The sequence below is a fragment of the Egretta garzetta genome, unplaced genomic scaffold, assembly GCF_000687185.1.
Source record: "Egretta garzetta isolate BGI_Z169 unplaced genomic scaffold, ASM68718v1 scaffold41, whole genome shotgun sequence".
NCBI lineage: Eukaryota > Metazoa > Chordata > Aves > Pelecaniformes > Ardeidae > Egretta > Egretta garzetta.
Window position 1 is genome coordinate 4,015,628 of NW_009258755.1, and position 20,608 is coordinate 4,036,235.

At 41.8% G+C, this 20,608-nt stretch overlaps 1 protein-coding gene across 2 annotated transcripts in view; it reads left to right on the forward strand.

Moving 5' to 3' along the window:
* NTRK2 (neurotrophic receptor tyrosine kinase 2) overlaps positions 1-20,608 on the forward strand; it is a 179,757-nt gene that overhangs the window by 81,942 nt on the left and 77,207 nt on the right. For both annotated transcript variants that reach the window (XM_035888906.1, XM_035888907.1), the window contains one exon: positions 7,912-8,100. In XM_035888906.1, the coding sequence (XP_035744799.1) occupies positions 7,912-8,100 (189 nt within the window). The remainder of the gene's footprint in view (positions 1-7,911; positions 8,101-20,608) is intronic.

Genomic DNA, 20,608 nt, shown 5'->3' on the forward strand with positions numbered 1-20,608 from the left:
GGCAGTTCTTCCCAGGTCCTGGTCATGGCTTTGACAAAGATCCCATCTGCAGCACTGGGCAAATGAGTGAGCTGCACAGAGCTCCTCCTGTTGCCTCCAAATTGGGAATAATAGTAGTGTGTACCTCTCCGAGGACAAACTGTGAGGATTTATTGGTTATGGTGCTTAAAAGTTTGAAGATGCATACCAGTTTGTGGCTGTGAGATCTGTTAGACAAATGCCCCACATTCTGGCTGAAAGGAGAAAGAAATCGGCAACCTTTGTGCCACAGGCTGAGGCTTTGCTGGTGTTATCCCTGGGGGGAGCTGGCCCTTGAGTGGGGCCAGGGCAGAGGAGGGTCACGCACCTTTTGTACAGCACAGCCAGTACTAGCAAAATGAGTATGTCTTAGAAACCTCGTACTTTTTCCTAAAGGGTTTTGAAGTGCTGCAAAGGAGGTTTCTTGGGTGGACTGCCTTGCCAGTCTGTCTGTCCCAGACCTAGATGCCTGTGTCTTTGTCCCTGCGTCCTGTAGGTTGCATGGCTTTTAGGGAGTGACTTGCGTTGTGAAGGGGTCCCCTAGGTTATCCTAAGGGGTCCTCCCTATTTGGAAACCTCTCTTGCAGAAACTTTGACCTCTGGAATGCTCTAGGCTTGTGTGTAAAGGGATGTGTACATACAGGGGAGTATAGACAAGATTGTGAGAAGGCAGCTGAAAGGAACTGACTGGGATTCTTTCACAATCACACTCCAGAATAAAACCGAAGCAAACAAATATGCAGCTGTGGCTCTTAGATTCAAAGCCACAACAAAAAGGCCTGATGAAATACTTGAGTGGCTAAAATCTGTGCACAGTCATTTCAGTGGAAATTACCCAGATTGCGTGTTTGTTGCTCTCCAGAGGAGTTTGGCATATGAAATAAGTTTTCCAGCAAGGGGGACATGCATTTTAGGGGAAAGGCATTTAAGTCAGTGTGACTGACCTTTTGACACTTAGCAACACTGAAAATTTGGTACTGTAAAGCTGTATAACTTCCCTATTATTTCATAAGACTCAAAGATAGGCATTGCTTAAGTTATTCTACAGCAGAAAGAAAATGACCCGGCACTATAACTTATTGGCTCTGTATGAAAGTGACACAGTGATAGCAACGCAAATTAGTCTTCTTGTGAAGCTGCAACAAATGAAGGAAGAAAAAGCATAGATTTTTCACATGAAAACAAAAGCAAGCCACCTTGGATTCTTGATCAATGAAATGCTACATCAAACTGGTGTGGCTTCATCATCATTTTCAAACAAATATCTCCCCTTTGTTTTGCAATGGTTATAAGTAAAGAGACTCCTCTAAGGGTTGCTTCTGGGTTTAAAGATTTATTTTCAGCCACTTATTCCTGCAAGAGACCTCCAAGGCGCCCCCTTCCTTCTGTAGTTCAGAGGTTGTTAGAAGTGCATGCTGACAGGGAATGGATGCATTTGTCTGCTGGGTGTGGGGAAGTTCTCCAGCTCTCCATTCTGGTTCCCCTGACTTCCTAGGAGCATGCTCTTGGATGAGAACCGAACTTCTTGGCCAGTGTCAAGAAGTTTTTCTCATCTCATATATCAAGAAGCATCAGAGTACAAGCTTAAACAAGCACTGGTGGGTGCAAATCAGTTAAACAGATTAATGATACCTGTCAGAAGATGTGAAATTATTTATCCTCTAAACACTCAAGCCTGGCAAGTCTCAGTTTTCTGAGTCACAGCCTTAATGTCTACAATGTAGTTTTTGGCTCAGTGTGCTGCACTGGAATAGAAGGAAATGCACTATTTGAACTGTGAAGACCAGTGTGCTTCAGCAGAATAGTATAATATTGCTTGGGGTGATCTTACTCTTGATCTGGTGGTGTTTCGTCCACCACAAACAAAGGAGGATTAACCCCATAATACTTGTTTCACAACTGACTGTGACAGTGGCTATTGAGGTGACTTCACAGAGGCTAAGACTAAAGGCTGAATTTCTGGGGAGCTGGCAGGGATGGGGATATGAGACAAGAAGGGTCAGCTGGAAGATGGGGAGAGACAAGAAATGCTATTCCTCTGCACAGCTGAACTGCTGAGAAAGAATAAGACCACCTTGCTTTGAGCCTTCCCTCATTAAAAGCATCAGCAGCTGCAAAGACCATCATTTTAATAATCCCACTCTAGATTTGCAGAAGAATCTGACTTCGAACAGCTCCATCAAGCAAAGTGAGACTAAACTGGTTTCTCCTTGGGAAGATTATTCAGCCAGCTTTGAATGTTTTTCCTTGTGTTCTATTTATGCCTTTTAATTCAATTCTCTGTATTCAGCATGCAGCATTTTAAGAGACCAATAATATAAAATAATGTTTCCATAATTGCATTACTTTCTATTATGCTGGGCTCTCTTATCCAGTCTAATAGAATTGCATAAACATGATTCGATATCACAGTTGCATACAGTTGTTGAACTTGGGAATGTAAAGGAATATTGAAAGTAAAGCTTACAGCACCTTAGTCAGGAAAAGTGTGCCAAGCCATGATTGATGAGTTGTCTTCCAGAGGGAGTGAAAGATAAGATAAGCGATTCAGGAGTTAAGCTAAAAAGACGTCTGTTCTGGTAAGAAAGTTGTATCCTAGCTTGATAACAAGAAAAATTGGGTATCATCTGTTCTTGCTGAAGCATAAAACTTACCTTTTAATCATGCAGAAAAGAACTTAGAATCTACAGCAAATATGGGAGTCTCCTGGGAAAAGGAATCTTGTATAATTGCTTTTTCAGAACAAGGTATTTAACTAGTGAAAAAATACACCCCTCCCAAAAGGAAAAAGGAGAGAAGGTTCAGTATGGCCTTGAAATTCAGCAGAAGTGATGCTGACTGATGTGACATACACTCACTGTCCTGCTTTTGACTTGATGGTGTGCTATTACCCTGTCCCAGCACAGACTGGTCCCGGTTCCTAGAGGAAGTAAGAAGAGCCAATGCTAGCACAAGGTCAGCTGAGAAATCTTCCTAGCAGTCAATGTCATTTTTCACAGAAGGACCCATGGTTATTAAGGCATCACTACACAAAGTCATCTCTATAAACAATTCTCTTTAGGTGAGCTGTCTCATAACACTTGACTAAGCAGGTGCATCCTTGTAACTACACAGCTGCAACCACAGAGCTAAAATCAGTTGGTGTTTTGATAATTATTACTCCTATTGTTTCCCAGTGTGCCTGAGCTGTTAGTAGTGACTTCAGGGATAACTGTAGTGACATGTGACACACAGAAGTGTGTTGCAAGGAGTATGCAGGATATTGTAGCCTCCAAGAGATCTTGTTAGAGCTTGGAGAGAAAAAATGCAGAGTAGATTGCTTGTATCTTTGGCACAGTAGGTGGAGGGAGAAGTAGATGGACACAGTGCTTGTTTGTGACCATCTAAACTAAAGTCTATGTGCTTGCAAGGCCATGCCAGGTGCAAACAAAACCCGTATGTTCTTTCTGATTCTGTATTTGAGAGCCTCTCCTTTTTATTTTTTTGCCTGAGCCTGCTTAGTTGAGTCATGCTGTTACTCACTTTGGGACTCTTTCTGTATGTTGGTACACAAGAAGGTCATGTGGATTATTCCAGTGACAGCAAGTAGTCAGATGTGTTGCCACAGCCAACTACCTAAGTATTAGCAGAAGTCTGAGATAATGCAAAGCAAAACGTATACCCAAAAAGCAGCAGTGTGATAAGTCTTGGTAGTGTGCGTGTTAAAACTGCATTAACCCTGATGGTGATAGGAAAGGCTATATTTCATAATCATGAAACTCCTTCTCCTGGACAGAAATAGCAGCACGCCTTGAAAGTAGTTTTATAAAATTTTATTTCTAAACCTAAGGAAACTCACATTTGCTGGCACCACCAAGGTCAAAGACAGTGCAGGGAGGGTTGCTGGCACTACTGAAGGTAAACCATGACCCCACCTCAGCCGTATTTGGTTGTCTCCAGTTTCTGTGGGATGTGCAGTAAGAGAAGTTTGCTGTTTCTGCCTGTCCTCATACCATGTGCCAAAGATCATTCACAACCTACGTGTGGGAGGTGTTTATTATAGCTTGTCAGTTTCAAATATAATTGGTTTTCTTACATGTCACTACTTTTTGAGAGAGATGCTGATTTTTGTACACAGAAGGGATTTTTCTTGGGCCTAGGTGATGCAGAATGGTCAGGGCTTCAGCTCAACATCAGAGAGAGGAGAAATTCAGCCCTGCAATGTATAGCTCTCGTGTTTCTTCTCCAAGACAGGCTACCATTTCTCATCTGGCTCTACCTTCTATCTTCTTAAGATAAGAAATATGGTCTACCAATGAAATCAAGTTAAGATGTTGGGCAGCACATCTGAAGATGGAGAAGGCCTCTGGAGTTTTCATAAAAACTCAACCTGGCTGTGAGTCAGCTATTGGCAACCCATGATATTCACTCCCACTGGTGACATATTGTCTAAAATTTTCAGATTTCAGATGTGAAACCAGCAACAGATTTTATAAAAACCAGAATTGGTAATAGGTGACTGAGGGTAATTATCATACCCATTCTGCCTTTTACAGGTAATTCAGTACCCCATTTCATCTGGGAGAAACCACACTTAAGGCGCTTTAAGAAATTACCCTTCAATTTTAGCTCAGTGAATATTCAGGAAAGGGCAGCTCAAGCTTCTTGTCAGCACAGGTTATGTCCTCATCTTGCATCCCAGAAAGTGGTTTTGCATTACTAGCATATCAGTCATAGCCAGGTGCAATGCTGCCCTGTAATTGTGATGTGGCTTAGTGCATTCAGAAAATGAGATGTAACTTTATGGTAAGTGGATAGTCTGGCAAATAAGCAAGTGTGGAAACAGTTTATGTACCAGTTTGCTCACGTTGACGAAAAGGTCCCAGCAAAGGGGAAGTTTGAAAGGATGTGAGCTCAACTGCCTCTGATACACAAAAATTTCCATCTGTTGAGTTCTCATTGTCTTAATTAGAGAAGAAATATACAGGAAATAGGATTTTTGAACCCAAACAACTGCTTCCAAAGACCTTTGCATGAGATGATTACTTGATAATAAGTGAGAGGGATCACTAAGTGATGCAGCACAAAGTTCCCAGAGTTTAATTTTTCTTACAACTATTTCATACTGCCAGGAATTGCTTTGGGAATCACCTCATTTTCCAGATTTTCCTCACCTATGTCAGAGAGCTGAGTTTACTTGGACGCTGCTTCATACCACATGGAAGACTAGTTTTTACCAGTTAGCCTAATTGAGTAAATAGATTTATAGAATAATTCTCTACTTTTCACCTGCAGCACTTTGAGATTTATACTGATTGAAAAAACAGTTCAGCATATAAAATTGGGTCTCAGAGTAGTGCTGAAATGATTTGATGAACAGAATGAGTTTCTATTTATTATCCCACTTTAGTGTCTAGAAACATGTAATGTTCACTTTTCCTTGCCATCACCACGTGTGTGGTGGAAGCAAACAAGTGACAAAAGAGCCTCCTCCTGTGCAGCAGAGGGCAGCAGGGCTAAAAAGGACTTACAGACATGCCTCTATTAAATTACAGAGCCAAGAGAATTTGCCCATTTGCTGTAAGAGAAGGGATTTGACCCTCATCCTAAAGCTATATTAGTATAAAAGGACTTTTATTTTCCCAAGAAAATGTGTGTTTGTCTGCTTGCTTTTTGGAGCCACTAAGTTGACATTCAGAAAGTTTAGGGACATAAGGATGATATCTAGAAAATATTGAATGTGGTTTTAAATGGGTTTGCACTCTAATGCCAGTGCACACAGCTCTTATGCACCTGAAAAATGTGTTGTGACTTCATGTAGGTATCTTGCATGCCATCTGAGGGACCCTTTCCCACAGTTTGTTAGGCTCTGCAATTCATTAGAGAAATCTTCACCAAAACCTCTTAATCCTGGCAGCTTTCCTAGTAGAATCAATCTTTTGATGATCTGGATGATCAGTAATGACAAAACCAGCCTTGGTATTAGTATTTCACTTGATAAATTGCAGAGATCTAGGTTTCACTTACATTTGTCAACAGTGGCTTTCCAGAGAAGTGCAAGGTATTTGAAAAATTACCTCTAATGTTTCAGGCTTGGGGGGGAAGTACTTTTTCAAATTATAAGAACATTTCCCTTATGCACCATTAAATGAACTGGGGAGAAAGGAAAGCAGGACAGGGGTGGGAGTACTCTTGAGTCTCTAAAGGTAAGCCACATGAATAGCCACATGCCAAATGATTTAAGTTCTATTCCTGTGAGCCATGCCATGTAATGATAAAGTGGTTTTGTTAATGATACAGTGAGCCACAAAAGAGTAAGAGTTTCTTTTCTTTAAAGTTCTCCTTTCTTTGCTGCTGTGTCTGGGACTGTCCTAGTTCTCATCTGGTTCCTTAATTGTGTGTGTACTATGCTGGATTCTTCCCATCTTCTCTCACATCCCCAGTGATGTGTCTACAGGACCTGCTGCTGGTCCCCATTCTCCCTCTCTCTCTCTGCATCCACTGTCTCTCCTGCAGACACAGATGCCATTTATGTGGTGGGTTACTCAGCTCTGTCTTGCCTCTGCACTGATCCTTCTGTCCATCCCAAAATGCAGTCTGGGGCTCCCACATTTTGCAATGGGATGACTGGTGACTTGGAGTAAACACAGCTTTTCATTGTCCTCAGGGCCCTCTCTGCTGCCCCCTTCTTTGGGGGGACATTAGCCCGACTTGCCACTGCTGCCCGCGGGCTAAATGCAGGTGTCATCTGAGAATGCCATTCAAGGATAGGCAGTTCCAGAGGGCAAATTTTTCCATCTGTTTCTAGCATCGGCTTTTGATTGTTACAGTTAGAAGGTGTGAGTGCTACCCCTGGTTAACATGGATGGAGAATGAAGTGAAATGTGACATGTGTGATCTCTGCTGGGTCTTCAATGGGGAGATCAAGCAAAATGCTGTCGCTGCTAAACGGTGATTCTGGATTTCTTTGAATACTGAATGTAAACTGGAAGATGTAATGTGGAATTTAAATGGCAGGGTTAGATGGCAAGAGTTCAAATGTTACCTGCACTGATACTGCTGTTAGATCAAAGGCCCCTGCAGCTCACAGAAGTGGGACACTGTGCTAAACAGGAGGGTTTTTTTACCAATTTACAAGGTTCTATCTCCGTGGTGCTTCTGTTAAAAATATAAATCACAGAGTGAAAACAAAAAAAAACCCCTGTCACTAAATCACTGATGAAAATAAAGGTCTTTCTTGGAAGGTGACTATACTCACGTATGGATGGGGGAGCCAGTAGGATGTTCTCCTGGGCTGGATGAACCCCTCTGCAGTGACCCCAGATTTTGTAGGTTGGTGGGAGGTGTCTTTCCCACTACTCTTCTCAATGTATGCTCCACACCTTCTGTGATTGTTCGAATTCTCCCCTGGACTTTGGCTCTCAACCGTGTTGTATTTCAGAAATTACCAGCTTTCCCCATCAGGATAAGCCCATGCCCTCTGTGTCTTTTGTCTTGTTATAATGCCACCTCAAAGGGAGGGCAGGCATTCCCTGAATTTGTGGCAATTACTGCTGTGTGATCCAAGTGGGGCATAAGGTGTGTATTTCATAGCTTATTTCTGAGAATGATAGGAGTTCAACAAATCTGGAGCTTTTTCCCAGTTACATACTAGACCCTGATGTATTTAGTCTAGGTTATCTACCAGTACAAAAATTTGCTTCACATCCCAACTCCTAATGGAAAAAAACCCACTGTTCTCCACCTGCAGGAAGACATATAACTTTCCTGAGGTAAGGTCAACAAGGCACACAAAGAGAGCTGTTGGCTGTGGGGATGGAGGACAGACTGGTCCAAAAAAAAATAAAAGAGAAATCATTTGAGGGAAGGGAACCATGTGCTGAGTTACAGGAAAATCTTTGTTTCTAACTCTAGGTCCTTCTTCAGTTATCAGCAATGATGATGATTCAGCCAGTCCCCTCCACCACATCTCAAATGGCAGTAACACTCCATCTTCTTCTGAGGGGGGTCCTGATGCAGTCATCATTGGGATGACAAAGATTCCTGTCATCGAAAATCCCCAGTATTTTGGAATTACCAACAGTCAGCTCAAGCCAGACACCTGTAAGTACAACCAACTGTATGTGTTTCAGTCATTCATTTTGCCTGTGCAAATGCTGGGGCTCCTTAACAGAGCTAGCAGAACAAAATGCTCTAAATTCCTGGGAGTAGAAGGGTGGGGTTAAAATGTATGCAATTTGTTCAAGGTACATGGAATGAACTGCTTTACGTCTGTCAAAGCCAAATTCAGCCCTTGTGATGAGCCAATGAGTCAGCAGTGTTATGCTCAAAACCCGATCCATATTCCATCAAAGTCACCGGTAGTCTTTCCATTGATTTCAGTGGTCTTTGGCCGGTCCTGTGCACTGGATGTGTTCTTGGGAGAAAACAAATCTTGGGTCAGAAGCAGAAGTCAGTATTGTTACATACACACTGCTTTTAAATTGATCGTATTGGCAATGAACATAACCTAACTTTGAAATCTGAGTATTTGTAAAGCCATAAAAATTATAAGGGTTAAAATTTCAATATTTTAAGTTTCATTTGGTAATTCAACCTCTATAGCTGGAAAAGATGTTGAATATTTAAAAGTAGAGCAGAAGGTTGCATGATGGGCAATAAATGTCACATACAAATTCTTTCATGTTCAGTTAGAAGCAGGTGAAATGTGAAAAAATACAAAGAGTTAAACATAATTAACTATGAATAGTTAAAAATGAGTATCCCTAACTTCAGGTGCTACTCTTCATATCTAGTAACAGTTTTAGAATTGGACATATGAAATGTTGATTTTTGAACCAGTGATTAGCATTGCAGCAGATACCTGAAAAAATACCTGAAGGATTTTGTGATTAATAGTTACTGCACTGCTTACTATTTTTCATCAGTACGTTAAGGTCTTTAAGTGTTTCAGAGAAGGTTGTTCTTGCCTCTTTTTTCCTGTTGGTTTTTTTTTTTTGTGAATGTACATACATTTCTGAAGTGTTACTGGAAGTCTGAACTGTTTCTCTGGGAAGTCACTCTGGAGATTCCCAGTATGGCTGGTGTGCGTTGGGCTTACAGTTAAGGGACGCTACATCCTATCCGTATCCTACCCTGAATGATACCACTTCATAGCACAAACTGTAGTCGAGGGGCTTACTGCCAAGGCCAGAAACCTTTGCCCCCAACTTCGCAAAGCTTGAATGCTGTAATAGGAATCTTTCTTGACCTGTGCACAAGCACATGCATGCATTTGTGTATGCATTACTTCTAAGGTTGCAAAGACTGACGCTGGACTACCTACATATCTTGTGAATATTAATGCTCATCTACATCTAGATTGTTGCACTAAGCACAATCCGCAGAAGCCACTAGGGAATCAGAAATGGGCAACATGCCCCCTAGAGCTCTCTAATGTTATATAAAAGGCCACGCTTTTAAATATGAGGCTACTGTACCTCTGTTCCCAGCTGCATTAGACAACATTATAATTGTTTAAATAAACATCAATGCCTATAGAGTATTTAACTTTCAGCATTAATGTTGAAACAACATACATGCCGTTCTGGGGAAAAACCCAAACTGTACCAAAACACAGAATTCTCTCACATTTAGTAAGCTGCACATTAAGTATAGACACATTAAATCACAGCTGACTAGTGCTAAGTGGGTCCTGATCCTAAAAATACGTAAGTCTGTGTTTGGTTTTGTATGCTGCAATGAAACCCACATGGTGTCAGGGAAATTAATCACAGTACATGAAGTTCAGTTTGTGCATAAACGCTTGCAGGATGCAGCTCAAGACTTTGTTGTGGTGCTCTGGGGATATCTGTGGGGCCTGATGCTCTGCATTCTGCTGCAATTGCCATGGTGGTCCCAGTCTTTGTGTTTTTTATTGCTTTAGCAAAGAGAATCAGGTAAACTCTGGCAGTGTATAAACCAAGGCAGATTTCTCCTACCACACTGAGTATCTGCCCAATAAAAAGCGTTATTAAAATTATCTCAGACAAAAATGGTTTTCCCAGAAATAATTTCACATACATTCTTTTTCCATCTCTCTCACTCGCTTATTACAGAGCTGCACTTGTCCTTTCTTAACCTGCCAACCTCCTGACGTGTATATCTGGTATTTATAAACTGCTAAGCTGAGTAGCTCTCATACCTTTTTCCTGTTTACAATAATGCCAGCTCCAGATGTCATCTGCTCTCATCTCCAGCAAGATAATTAACATTTATGTTTATTTCCTATCTGGTCTAAGTTCCATTGTCTGCTAGTATTAAACACAGCAATCACTAACAGTCATGCTGGAAAAGATTCTTACGTATTTAGCATATGTTGGTCTGTGGAAGGAGGTGAGACTTCGAGCTAGGTGAAACTGTACACAGATTGTATTGCAGTTTTCACAGAAGTTGAAGGAGTACATCTGCTGTGAGTAACAAGTGGAGTTTCTTTTTTGTTATCTACTTAAGCCATATTGTGACTTGTCTACAGGTAACCATTTCTGAATACAGTGTATCAAGCTCCATTGCAAAGTATTAGAAGTGTATGTGTTTAAAAGAAAATTAAAAAGTTGATTGCGGTCAATTTAGTTTGAAATTCCAACACTGTATCAGTAAATCAGTATTTTTACTACTGAATAACTAAATCCCCAAGAGTGATGGCTTCTACAGAGTCAGTCTCAGGCTAAAAGTTATAGCACTCTCCTCCTCTTGAGAGATAGCTTTCAAGGTGGGAAAAGCAAACTGTTGAAGACCAGAGACCCATCAACTTGAGGGGTTGGGTTCCAGTTGTCACTCAGAAGGACTGAATTTCTGTCCCAGGTTTCGGCACAAATGCTCATCTTTACTTTCAATTGACATAACTGTAGAAAATTACTCTTCATCTTCCAACTGGGATTGGCTGGTATTTCCCACTCCGGCTGCTCATCATCTTAACTACCCATTTTCCTCACCAGCAAACCCACTGATGCTTCTTCAGCACTTGTCTGTCTGACACCCTGTCCCAGCTCTCCTGGCTTTTACTTTCACTTCCATGTGCCCTTGGTTGCTGCTGGCTGGTGGGCTCACTGGCCACTCCAGTATCTTGAATATTTCCACCTTGAAAGTTTACAGTGTGTGGTGCAGTCAGACATGCAGTAGACTTCTTGGTTTCTTATTGTGTGAAATCGAAGGGTATTTCCTCTTTGGCAGTAGTTGACTAACAGTGACAACTCTGATTTCAGATCTGTGACAGAGGGTCTGCAGCCTGGATATGGTGAAATGTTCTTTGCACTTAAGTCATGATAAATCAGGTTGTACTGTATGAGTGCCAGCCTGCAAACCTCTTGCCTGGCAATTACCAATAGTGTTCGGTTGTTGCTGTTGAAAATTGGGCCATAACTTTGTAGTGAAGTAACACCACCAGGTGCAGAAACCTTGCCTGGATGGCAAACCTTGCAAAGATTTTTGTCCCCTGAAGTCAACTGGGCAATGCAATATCTTGTAGGCGTAGATGCTAACTATTGCTAGGTGGTTAGCTTCACTAATCTTATGAGCTGTCACAGCCTCTAAGCTATTTGGTATTTTCATTAATACCATTCTATTTCAAAAATTAACCTTCCACCTCTCTGCACAGAAATTGTAGTTGCTAAAGTTGCCAGACGAGCCTACCAGACCTGTTGGAACAGGACAGAAGAAACAAAGCTATGGACTTCCTTCATTCATCACTTAGCTTGCAGCCCGGCGCTTGAAATATATCAGCCCATTCCTATTACATTTCTGTGATGAATGGTGGAAATGCAGTCAGTAAATAACATTGCTGTGTTGGTAGTAATGTGAAAAGCAAAACCTGATGAGAGGGCACGCAGAAAACATGAGTGGAAGTGCCCAGGTTGAGGCTCTCAGGGCAGAACATGTGTAAGAAACTGCTTGCAGGTGGTTTGGGGATTTTGGGAATGAAATTGTTCTCTGAATCTCAGTAACCCCCACCCAACGAAGTCACCACAGTTGTTTGGGTGCAACTGAAAGGAAGGCTGTAGCTTTGCCCTTTCATGGAGAGGTTTGCAAGCTCCAAGTGTCAGGCCCTCTAGGGTGGATAAATAGCAGCTGCACTGACATCAGGTTGCACTTCCCAGCTAATCCATACTTGGAACTCACTCAATTTCATGCCTTAAGATATTATCGATGATGGAAAATAGCATATTGGGCAGGCTTGTTGATCAGTCATCAGGTGGTCTAGTGGCAAGATGTTTTCAGTGGCTGGCCATACATACAACCATTGCGTTTCAGATGATGCGGTGTGGATTGAGGCTTTCATATGGGAAATTAGGGTATGTTCATGAGATAGATTTAGTATTTGATCTCTATTTCTGCAGTTTGGGGTTGTGCTCCTTCAAGTACGGGAGTGTGAATGCGAAGTTTAGGTAGTAATTATTGTACTTCCAGTTGGCCTCTGTTAGGGAAGGTCTGCAGCTGTTTACAAGTTGGTAGAAATAGTTTTTGTAAACTATTTTTGATGTATTTTCCTGATCAGAAAAACTGAATTTGCAGTCTGTAGCTCTAGTTCCACAGTAAAATTGTTAATTGCATGTGTGATGCTAATTTTAAAGGCAGAAGTTTTGAGAGCATCTCTCTTCTATCCCATTTTGAACACTGAACTTTTCAATTCATACTTAGAGACTTTCATTTACATTTTAGGGTTTGTTACACCATTTAGTTAAAGGTGATGTCAGTCTTTTTCTGACTTGCCTTGTTATTTAGCTATAGATGTCTTCTTAATATGCACATAGCCAGGCTTTGGTTGTCCCCATTAGGCAGGGAAGTTGCAGAAATGCTCTGCTTCAGTCCACCACCTTTGTGAATGACTTTTGAGGGAGAAAAGAAACAGGAGTGTTATTCTTATAATTTTATCACAGTACTGGAATTTTCTTTTTAAAGCCATGGGTCTTGGAGTCTGGTGATGATGTCAGATTTCATTTTAGAATGAAAAAAAATGTGAAGAAAAGCTTGAGGACGTGAGCCAGACCCCAGAAGGCTGAGGAAACAGAAAAAAAAAGATCAGGATTTGATTTTCTTCTGTTTGTTACACTGTGATTCTTTTTAAACTCAGTTTCGTGATTTGGGAGCATTTGAGCATGGCAGCAGCGTGTGAGGGTGCAGAACTGGCCCTGCTCTGCCAGCCTGGGGACAAAGCCCTGGCACAGCCACCGCAGAGAGCAGAAGGGAGCAGCCGGATACCACGACCTGCTGAGCTGCACTTACCTCTCCCATGCCATTTGTGGAGAGGTGCAGCTACTTGTAGTTCAATACGCAGTTGTTTCTGTGGCTCTGACCATTTACGCCCTACAAGGCAGACTGGTTTCTCTTCATTTTGCAGTAGGCGGAGAACCTTCTCCCCAACTCTTGGATCACTAGCAATGGGCCATTTGATATCAAAAAAGAAGCAGTTGTCTGTATCTCCAGGGCATGTTCAACAGCAGGAGGTGATGTGGTCACAGGGTTTGTATTTCTCAGGCATCCCTGCCCCAGGAGTCCCACAGCAGAGCCTGGCCTCAGCTCATGGGTTTCCTCGCTGGGTACATGGGCTCTCACTGCAGAGCAGGGATGTGAGAGTCTGGTGATACAAAAGATGCAGTCAAAAAGGAAAATTCACCAGGAGAGCCTCTGTGCTTCAGGGATCTGCCAGGCCTCTGACCCAGAGCAGCAGATTTGTTCATTTCTGCGTGCTGCTCATCCTGCACACGCGGTGTCCTGGAGAAAATAGCAATGCGCGATGAGCAGACTGCCTGCAGCGGACAATCCCCTTTTAACTTTATTTTCCATGTAACAAATTATGGTGTGTTCCAGGTTGTATCTGTCACGCTACACTTCCCTACAGTTTTGAGGAATAGGGGTATTTTTTGAAAGGCATTACATGGTGAAAAATAGACTGAGTTGGTCCCTATGCACAGAAGGGTCTCCCAAGAGAAACAATCTGTCAAGCATTTCCATCTTTTTTGAAAGGCTTTTATATCTAAGTGACCACAAAAGAAAGGCTGCTCCAGTGGTTTCTTAGCCAGCTAAGCCCTAAGCCTGGGGATTTTCCATCCACTCCCAAAGTTCACAGAGCTGAAAATTTATAAGCAGCTCGTTTTCCTATAAAAGACACCATGACCTCAACAGCCAGAATGCAGAGCAGCAAAACTGATCAATCTTAGCAAAATCCAGACTGGGAGAAAAAACATCACTGTCCAAGCTGAATTTGCCAGTCTTGACATTCATTGGTATGAAGGCGTTCAGATGTTGGGAGGCTTAACACGGCACTCACTTTCAGGATATTCAGATGCTGAAAATCAAAAAGCTTTAAATGCTGAAAGCCAAACAATTACAAGGAGGGATATACATACTATATTTACCGCTTGTCCTGATCCCATTGTGTGCTTTACTCTGGAGATATTTTATTGGCTAGGTAAACACATGAGAGATATTGACTGAAGAAAGATATGAAGATATATGAAGGTATATTTTATAATCTTGACTAAATACTTTTGATTGCATGTTTTAATCCATAATTGCAGTCACCATTTAAAATGTGTGTCTTTGCAACTCTTCGTCAAGTCATACGTATGTCAGAAATGTCGGCCATATACATCAGTGCTGTATTTCATTAGTTGCATTTGACTTTTGTTAACTGACGAGAGATTTGTCTCCCAGACCATAGCATATTGAGTCTCAATACACTTTTCCAAATAATGTGGTCATGTTTCCTTTGCCCAAAAAATAAAATTTAACAGGGAATAAATAAATTCATAAGGAATAATATTTTTAACTCCTGCTGCTCATTCTCAGACTCAGCAGACTGCATTTTTTAATTTTTGTTTTCCAACCAGATGGAAGAAATTCTTACAAAGCAGAAGCTTTCAATTTGAAAAACACGTGTTTCTACCTCCTTAAAAACTCAGAATTAGAAAGAAATGAGTATTTCCACACCTAGCGTAGAGGCAAACCTGTAGAATTAGTTTTGCCCTCAGAAGTTACTTGTGTTGCAGTCCAGATCTGTCCATGAAGTCCATTTACATCTAATAAAAAAGGCAAGAAATCATGCTTTCAGCAGAATATTTGCATTTCATCACACACAGTGTTGTTCTGTGACCTGAATTATTTGGTAAACTACTTGCTCCAAGAGTCCAAATGCTGGAAATGCAACTGCAGGAAAGAGCAGCTTGGACTCTGATCTTTAATTTATGAATAGCATGAGTGTATTCTCACCTGGAAATACAGCACATGAAGCATACTTCTGGCTAAGTAGTGGATGTTATAGGGAGACCTGAGCAATGAAGACCCAAAGTATGCATTTCAGCTACAGAGACACAGTACGAGGCAAGACAGCATGAAACATGCACTCTCAGGGAAGTGTCCCGTGTCAAAATTTCAGGTAGAGCATCCACCTTCTTGTGTAAATCTTCCGGTAAACTTCAGATAAGCACACAGGTGTTCTTCAGAAAAGCACTGAAATGCACTGTCAACATCAAGCCCAACCATGGGCTTTGTGTGAAGAACACACTTAAGGATTTTATGAAAGATGTAGTGAAATTAAACACATGTGCAAGTGTTTTCTGCAATTAAGGTAGATCAAAAAACCCAATATGGTGCTTTTTTAGTAGGTGTAATCTCAGTGGCATTGCTACATTCAGTTTGTCATTTGATAATACACCTGTATCAGAAGTACATACACTATTTTGGCACCAAAATATGTAGCTAAATCAGTAAGATGTAAATGACAAATAGCACTGTTTATATTGTAATGATTAAATTATGCCTTTCAGACTCTGTGCTGCATACTAAGTTCTATGGATGTTAATTTTATATACAGAAACCTGCACATGTATGTAAAAGCGTAATGTGAAAATAACATGATGGAGGTTAAATGGGTAGTACTTATATTTAAGCTGAATGGGGAAAAAAAGGGATCCATTGTGAAAAACCTCCTTATCATGAGCCTAAGTATGGGAGCATTGGGCCTTGCATTTATTTATTCCTTTGTGTCAGTGAGAGTTTTGGCTAAATGAGAAATACAAATCCCAGGGAAGCAAGGTAGTATAAATGAGAATAAAATGAGAAATTTTAAGTCTAATAAATACCAGGGTATGAGGAAATCAGAAGGTCATAAATAACTTCATCACCAAAATACTTCACAAACCCTACTTCTGATTTTCTTGAATTCATCACAAAGCAAGTGCATTGTTATTAAGAAACAGGAGTGTGTAAAATGCAGCTGGCCCGGAGCACAAGCTCACACAGAGGTGAATTTTGGGAGAAGATCAGGAATACAGTTGTCCACAATAAGCATCAGTTAAGACAGGGTAGTATTTATTGCCATAGCAGTGTGAACCATGTTGTTTTTCAGCTGTGTGTAACATCTTCACACCCCTTGGCAGCAGCTGTCTCTGAGGAGTTAAGGCTGTCAGTGCTTTGAGACTGTGGCTTTCAAGAGGGGTTTAGCAGTTTGTGTCCTGGAGGAGACCATGCGGTTGGCTTTGCAAGGTTGCAGATCTGCCTAGTGCAGGGAGGCTCCAGATAGCAATGGGTTACATTAAGCCTGGAGCCATCAGATCTGCAGAAGGGTCCACATCCTGCCCTGAATATATGCATTCCCCTCCTATTTTTGTGTTTCTGTGTATGAATGACGTTGTGTTGGCTTGTATGGCAGCCCACGTGCCCAGCAGCAGTTCACCTGCTCTGTCCCTCCCCTTCCTACATCATTTGTACTCTGGCTGTCAGGTTCTGCAAGATCCCCACTGCATCCCACTGGTGGTGGATCAACACTGCTCATGCTCCCACCCCTGCCCCATCTCCCCCTGCAAGCAGGAGTGCTTATCAGCTGCTCTGGGGTGGCTAATCTCCCACGCCTTTTAAATTCTGTGGTCTGTGCAGCCTGATTATTATTATTATGACTTGAGAAACCTTTCCCAGAAAAAATGCCACCAAGGTTCATAAGATCCAGGTACATTTGGGTTGGTTTTGGAGGGGTTTTGCTGGGGATCTCCTCATTGTCTCAGGCTTAGCTGCATGCATGTTACAGGTGTGGGGTAGGCCAGCAGCAAGTGAAACTATCGTGGTTTCAGCTGGGATAGAGTTAATTTTCTTCATAGCAGCTTGCATAGTGCTGTGTTTTGGATTTAGTACTATAAGAATGTTGATAACACACTGATGTTTTTAGTTGTTGCCAAGTAGTGCTCAGACTACTCAAGGACTTTTTGAGCTTCTCCTGCTTGGCCAGGTGCATAACAAGCTGGGAGAGAGCACAGCTAGGACAGCTGACCCAAACTGACCAAAGAGCTATTCCATACCATATAATGTCATGCTTGGGGGGGAGTTATTTGGTCAGAGGGGGAGGAGTGATCGCTGCTCGGGATGGGCTGGTCGGCGGGTAGTGAGCAGTTGCATTGTGCATCTTTCATTTTGTGTATTCTGTATATTCTCTTACCATTCTCATTATTACATTATTATTTTTTTTTCTCTTATTAAACTGTCTCTATCTCAGCCCACAGCTCTTACCTTATTTTTTTTTCTTCCTTATTCTCTCCCCCATCCCACTGAGGGAGGGGGAAGTGAGCGAGCAGCTGTGTGGTGCTTAGTTGCCAGCCGGGTTAAACCACAACAGGAACCTAACAGCCATTTTAGATGTTGTCAGAGATAAAAGAGATGCAGTCAGTAATATTCTGAAATATTCTGTAACATTCTTCAAATATTTTTTTGAGCATTAACTTGTTAATTAAATCTCTCACCAGGCTTCTCATTTTCCACAACAGCACTTGGGGAAAGAAGATAAGGCTGTTTTTTTTTTCACTGGGAGGTGTTTAATTAATATATGCATTTTAGTTTAGACATATATTTTGTATAATAAAATACCTGAGCTCAGCATTTTTGATTCATTTAAAAAATATGATTACACAGGTAGACAATTCCAGGAACATGCTTCCGTCATTAATTAACACAAATAACAACCCAACTGCTGAGATGTATCTTTATGATCATCTTTCAGAGCCCTTCCTTTCTCACTTTCCCTTAAGCTAGCTTTCTTTTGGTTTGTTGGACAGGAGTGAGAAACCTTTTCAGTACCAGCTGCTCTCCCTGCCCCAGATGCTGAAGGGACTACTTGCTTAGCAGGAGGAGCGAAAGGAGATACAGGCAGCCCTTGAGCTCAGTAGTTCCTGGGCTGTGAGGGTTGGTATGAATTTCTCAGCCTGTGGTTGAGCAGGATATTCCACAGGGAACAGGTTGTTGCTCTTCAAAGGCCAGTATATGGATTAAGTCATGAGGCATACAGAGCTGGTATGAGGTGGAGACTTGCTTGGTCTTATCTCTAGCCCATCAGTTCCCATAATAATTGAAGGCTATTATTTGCAGATTGTGGGGGAATCACTGTGATTGAAGTACAAAACCCCCACAGGGGAAAAAAGTGTCAAATAACCTAAGTCAAGGCCCTGCAATGAGGGCTGAAATTGTTAAAGTTCTGTTGATGAAAAGTTGTGCAGTACCTCTGGCTAGCAACTTGCTTATTAGGTTTTGGGGGCAATTAAACATTTAAATGGAAAACATATTGCATGGAGGTACTGCTTGGATTTAGAAAAAGTATGTGGTGTATGCATACCAATTATTGCCTGTTCCTCTAAATTGCAGCATATCTCTGTATAACTAATAATCTCTCTAGGATTTTTTTTTTTTTAAATTTCTGCATTTGGGGAATCTAAATTCCATTCTCAGATGTCAGCTAGGCACATGAAAGGAGCATCTCAAAGGCATTCAGGTGCTAAATCAACAACTAACAGGTTTTCTAAAAAGCCCCTGAACAGCTTGGAAGTGCAAAGTCTGGTCAATAGAAATCAGAGTGATAGTCAGCTTAGTACTTTGGACAATTCCAGTAAATGACTGCTTTGCCTATAGCTACCTGAATGCCTTTGGAAAGTAGCAGCTGGAATCTGTTGAAAGTCAGTAATTGTACAGGTCACAGGGTGCAGGAAAAGGCTTTCAGTCTCCAAGAGGATCCCTCCAGCAGCACTAGTTTTACTGGAGGGTTGGAGTCAGTGTTAAGGAGATGGGAAGTGAACCTGCCTTCACAGTGGCACTTCCTTTCCCTCTTCCCTCCTCCCACCTTGGCTTGTTTCTCACAGCACTGGAAAGAAAGAATGGAAAATGAGGTGGTTGTCTCTATCATGTGGTGATTTATTCCCGAGACTGGATAGTAAGAAGCCAAACCTAACTTCAAATAATCTTACATCATTTTGAGGGAAATACAGGTTTGACAGAATTTTCAACTGCCGTTATGAATACTTTGAGCTATGGTTTGTTAGAAACTTTCTGAACAGAAGCCGTTCCCACACAGCTCCTCTCATTTCTGCATGTTTCTTACGATTTGTTCAGGTCTGGTTTCTTAGGCTGCCTTTCAGGGATGTGCTCTCTTTTTTTTGGTGCCCACAGCTTGCAAGTCCTGTAGCTGCCTTAAAAAAAAAAAAAAGAAATAGCTGAAAACAATACCCGTCGAGGGGAACATGTCCCACACAAAGTAGGGAGGAACAGAAAAAGGGAGAAACAAATGGAAAAAAACCCAAAAGAACCTCAATCTCAGCCTTTGGCAAAGGAAGAACAATAGATGACTGATTTGCTCCGACCGCTGGTGCAGGAGGATGCGATTTGTCTTTTCCCTGTTTTATTCTCAACAGAAGAAAAGCAACTGTTTTGCAGTATTTGCAGTCTCTGCTCCAGAGGCTGTTGAGACTGGAATAGCAATGGGGTTGCTTCCAGACAGAAATGCATTAGCTAGCACTGTGTGGGAAAGCTTGAAAAGCTCCTTCTTGGGTGGCAAAGCGCAAGGCAAAAGGTTATGGGCTCATTCTTCATCCCCTTGTTGTGGAAGTGGAAGTACCCTGTTGCACAGGGTTGCTCTTTCCAGGGCTGTCCGTGTTGTCATGTGCGTGTGATGCTTTGGTCCGTGAAGTTCACTTGTGCGACAGGGAGTGCACAAAGGTGCTGAGTACTGTCACACAGGTGAGAGTAAAATGATTTGTGTTATCATTGTCCAGCAATGCCATTCCTGTCTACGTTGATGATAAATTCTCACCTCATTTTGCATGCTGTATCTGCTCAGTCCAGGAATGGACAGATTGCTACAGTGGATCTCAATAGTAACTTTTCTGGTACATAAAAATGGCTGGTACTCTAGCTATTAGAAACCCTTCATCAAATAAGTATCTAATGAACCTTAAAGACTATATTTCTTCCAGGTCTTCTAACATGTAGGGATTGGCTTATGCTCTGCAACATAAAGATTGATGTTGTAATAAGTGTTCGAGACCGATTATATTTATCAAGACCGAATTTATTCAAGCAAGCAATCAAGCAGGCAAAACAGTGCTGGGCGGCCGGGGAGTCTCCTGCTCCACCAACGGCACGCACCTCACCCCCACCGGAGTCCCTTTTTATAGTTTAGTAGTCCCGGGTCTACGTGGCACATCCTGGTATTTTTCTGGTGGTCGTGAGGATAAAGGTCATGGTCTTCCTCCACATTGTAAATCAGTTTCTTTCCTTATCTGGCCATGTTGGCCCAGCATGAGGCAGGAAGGATTCGTGCTTG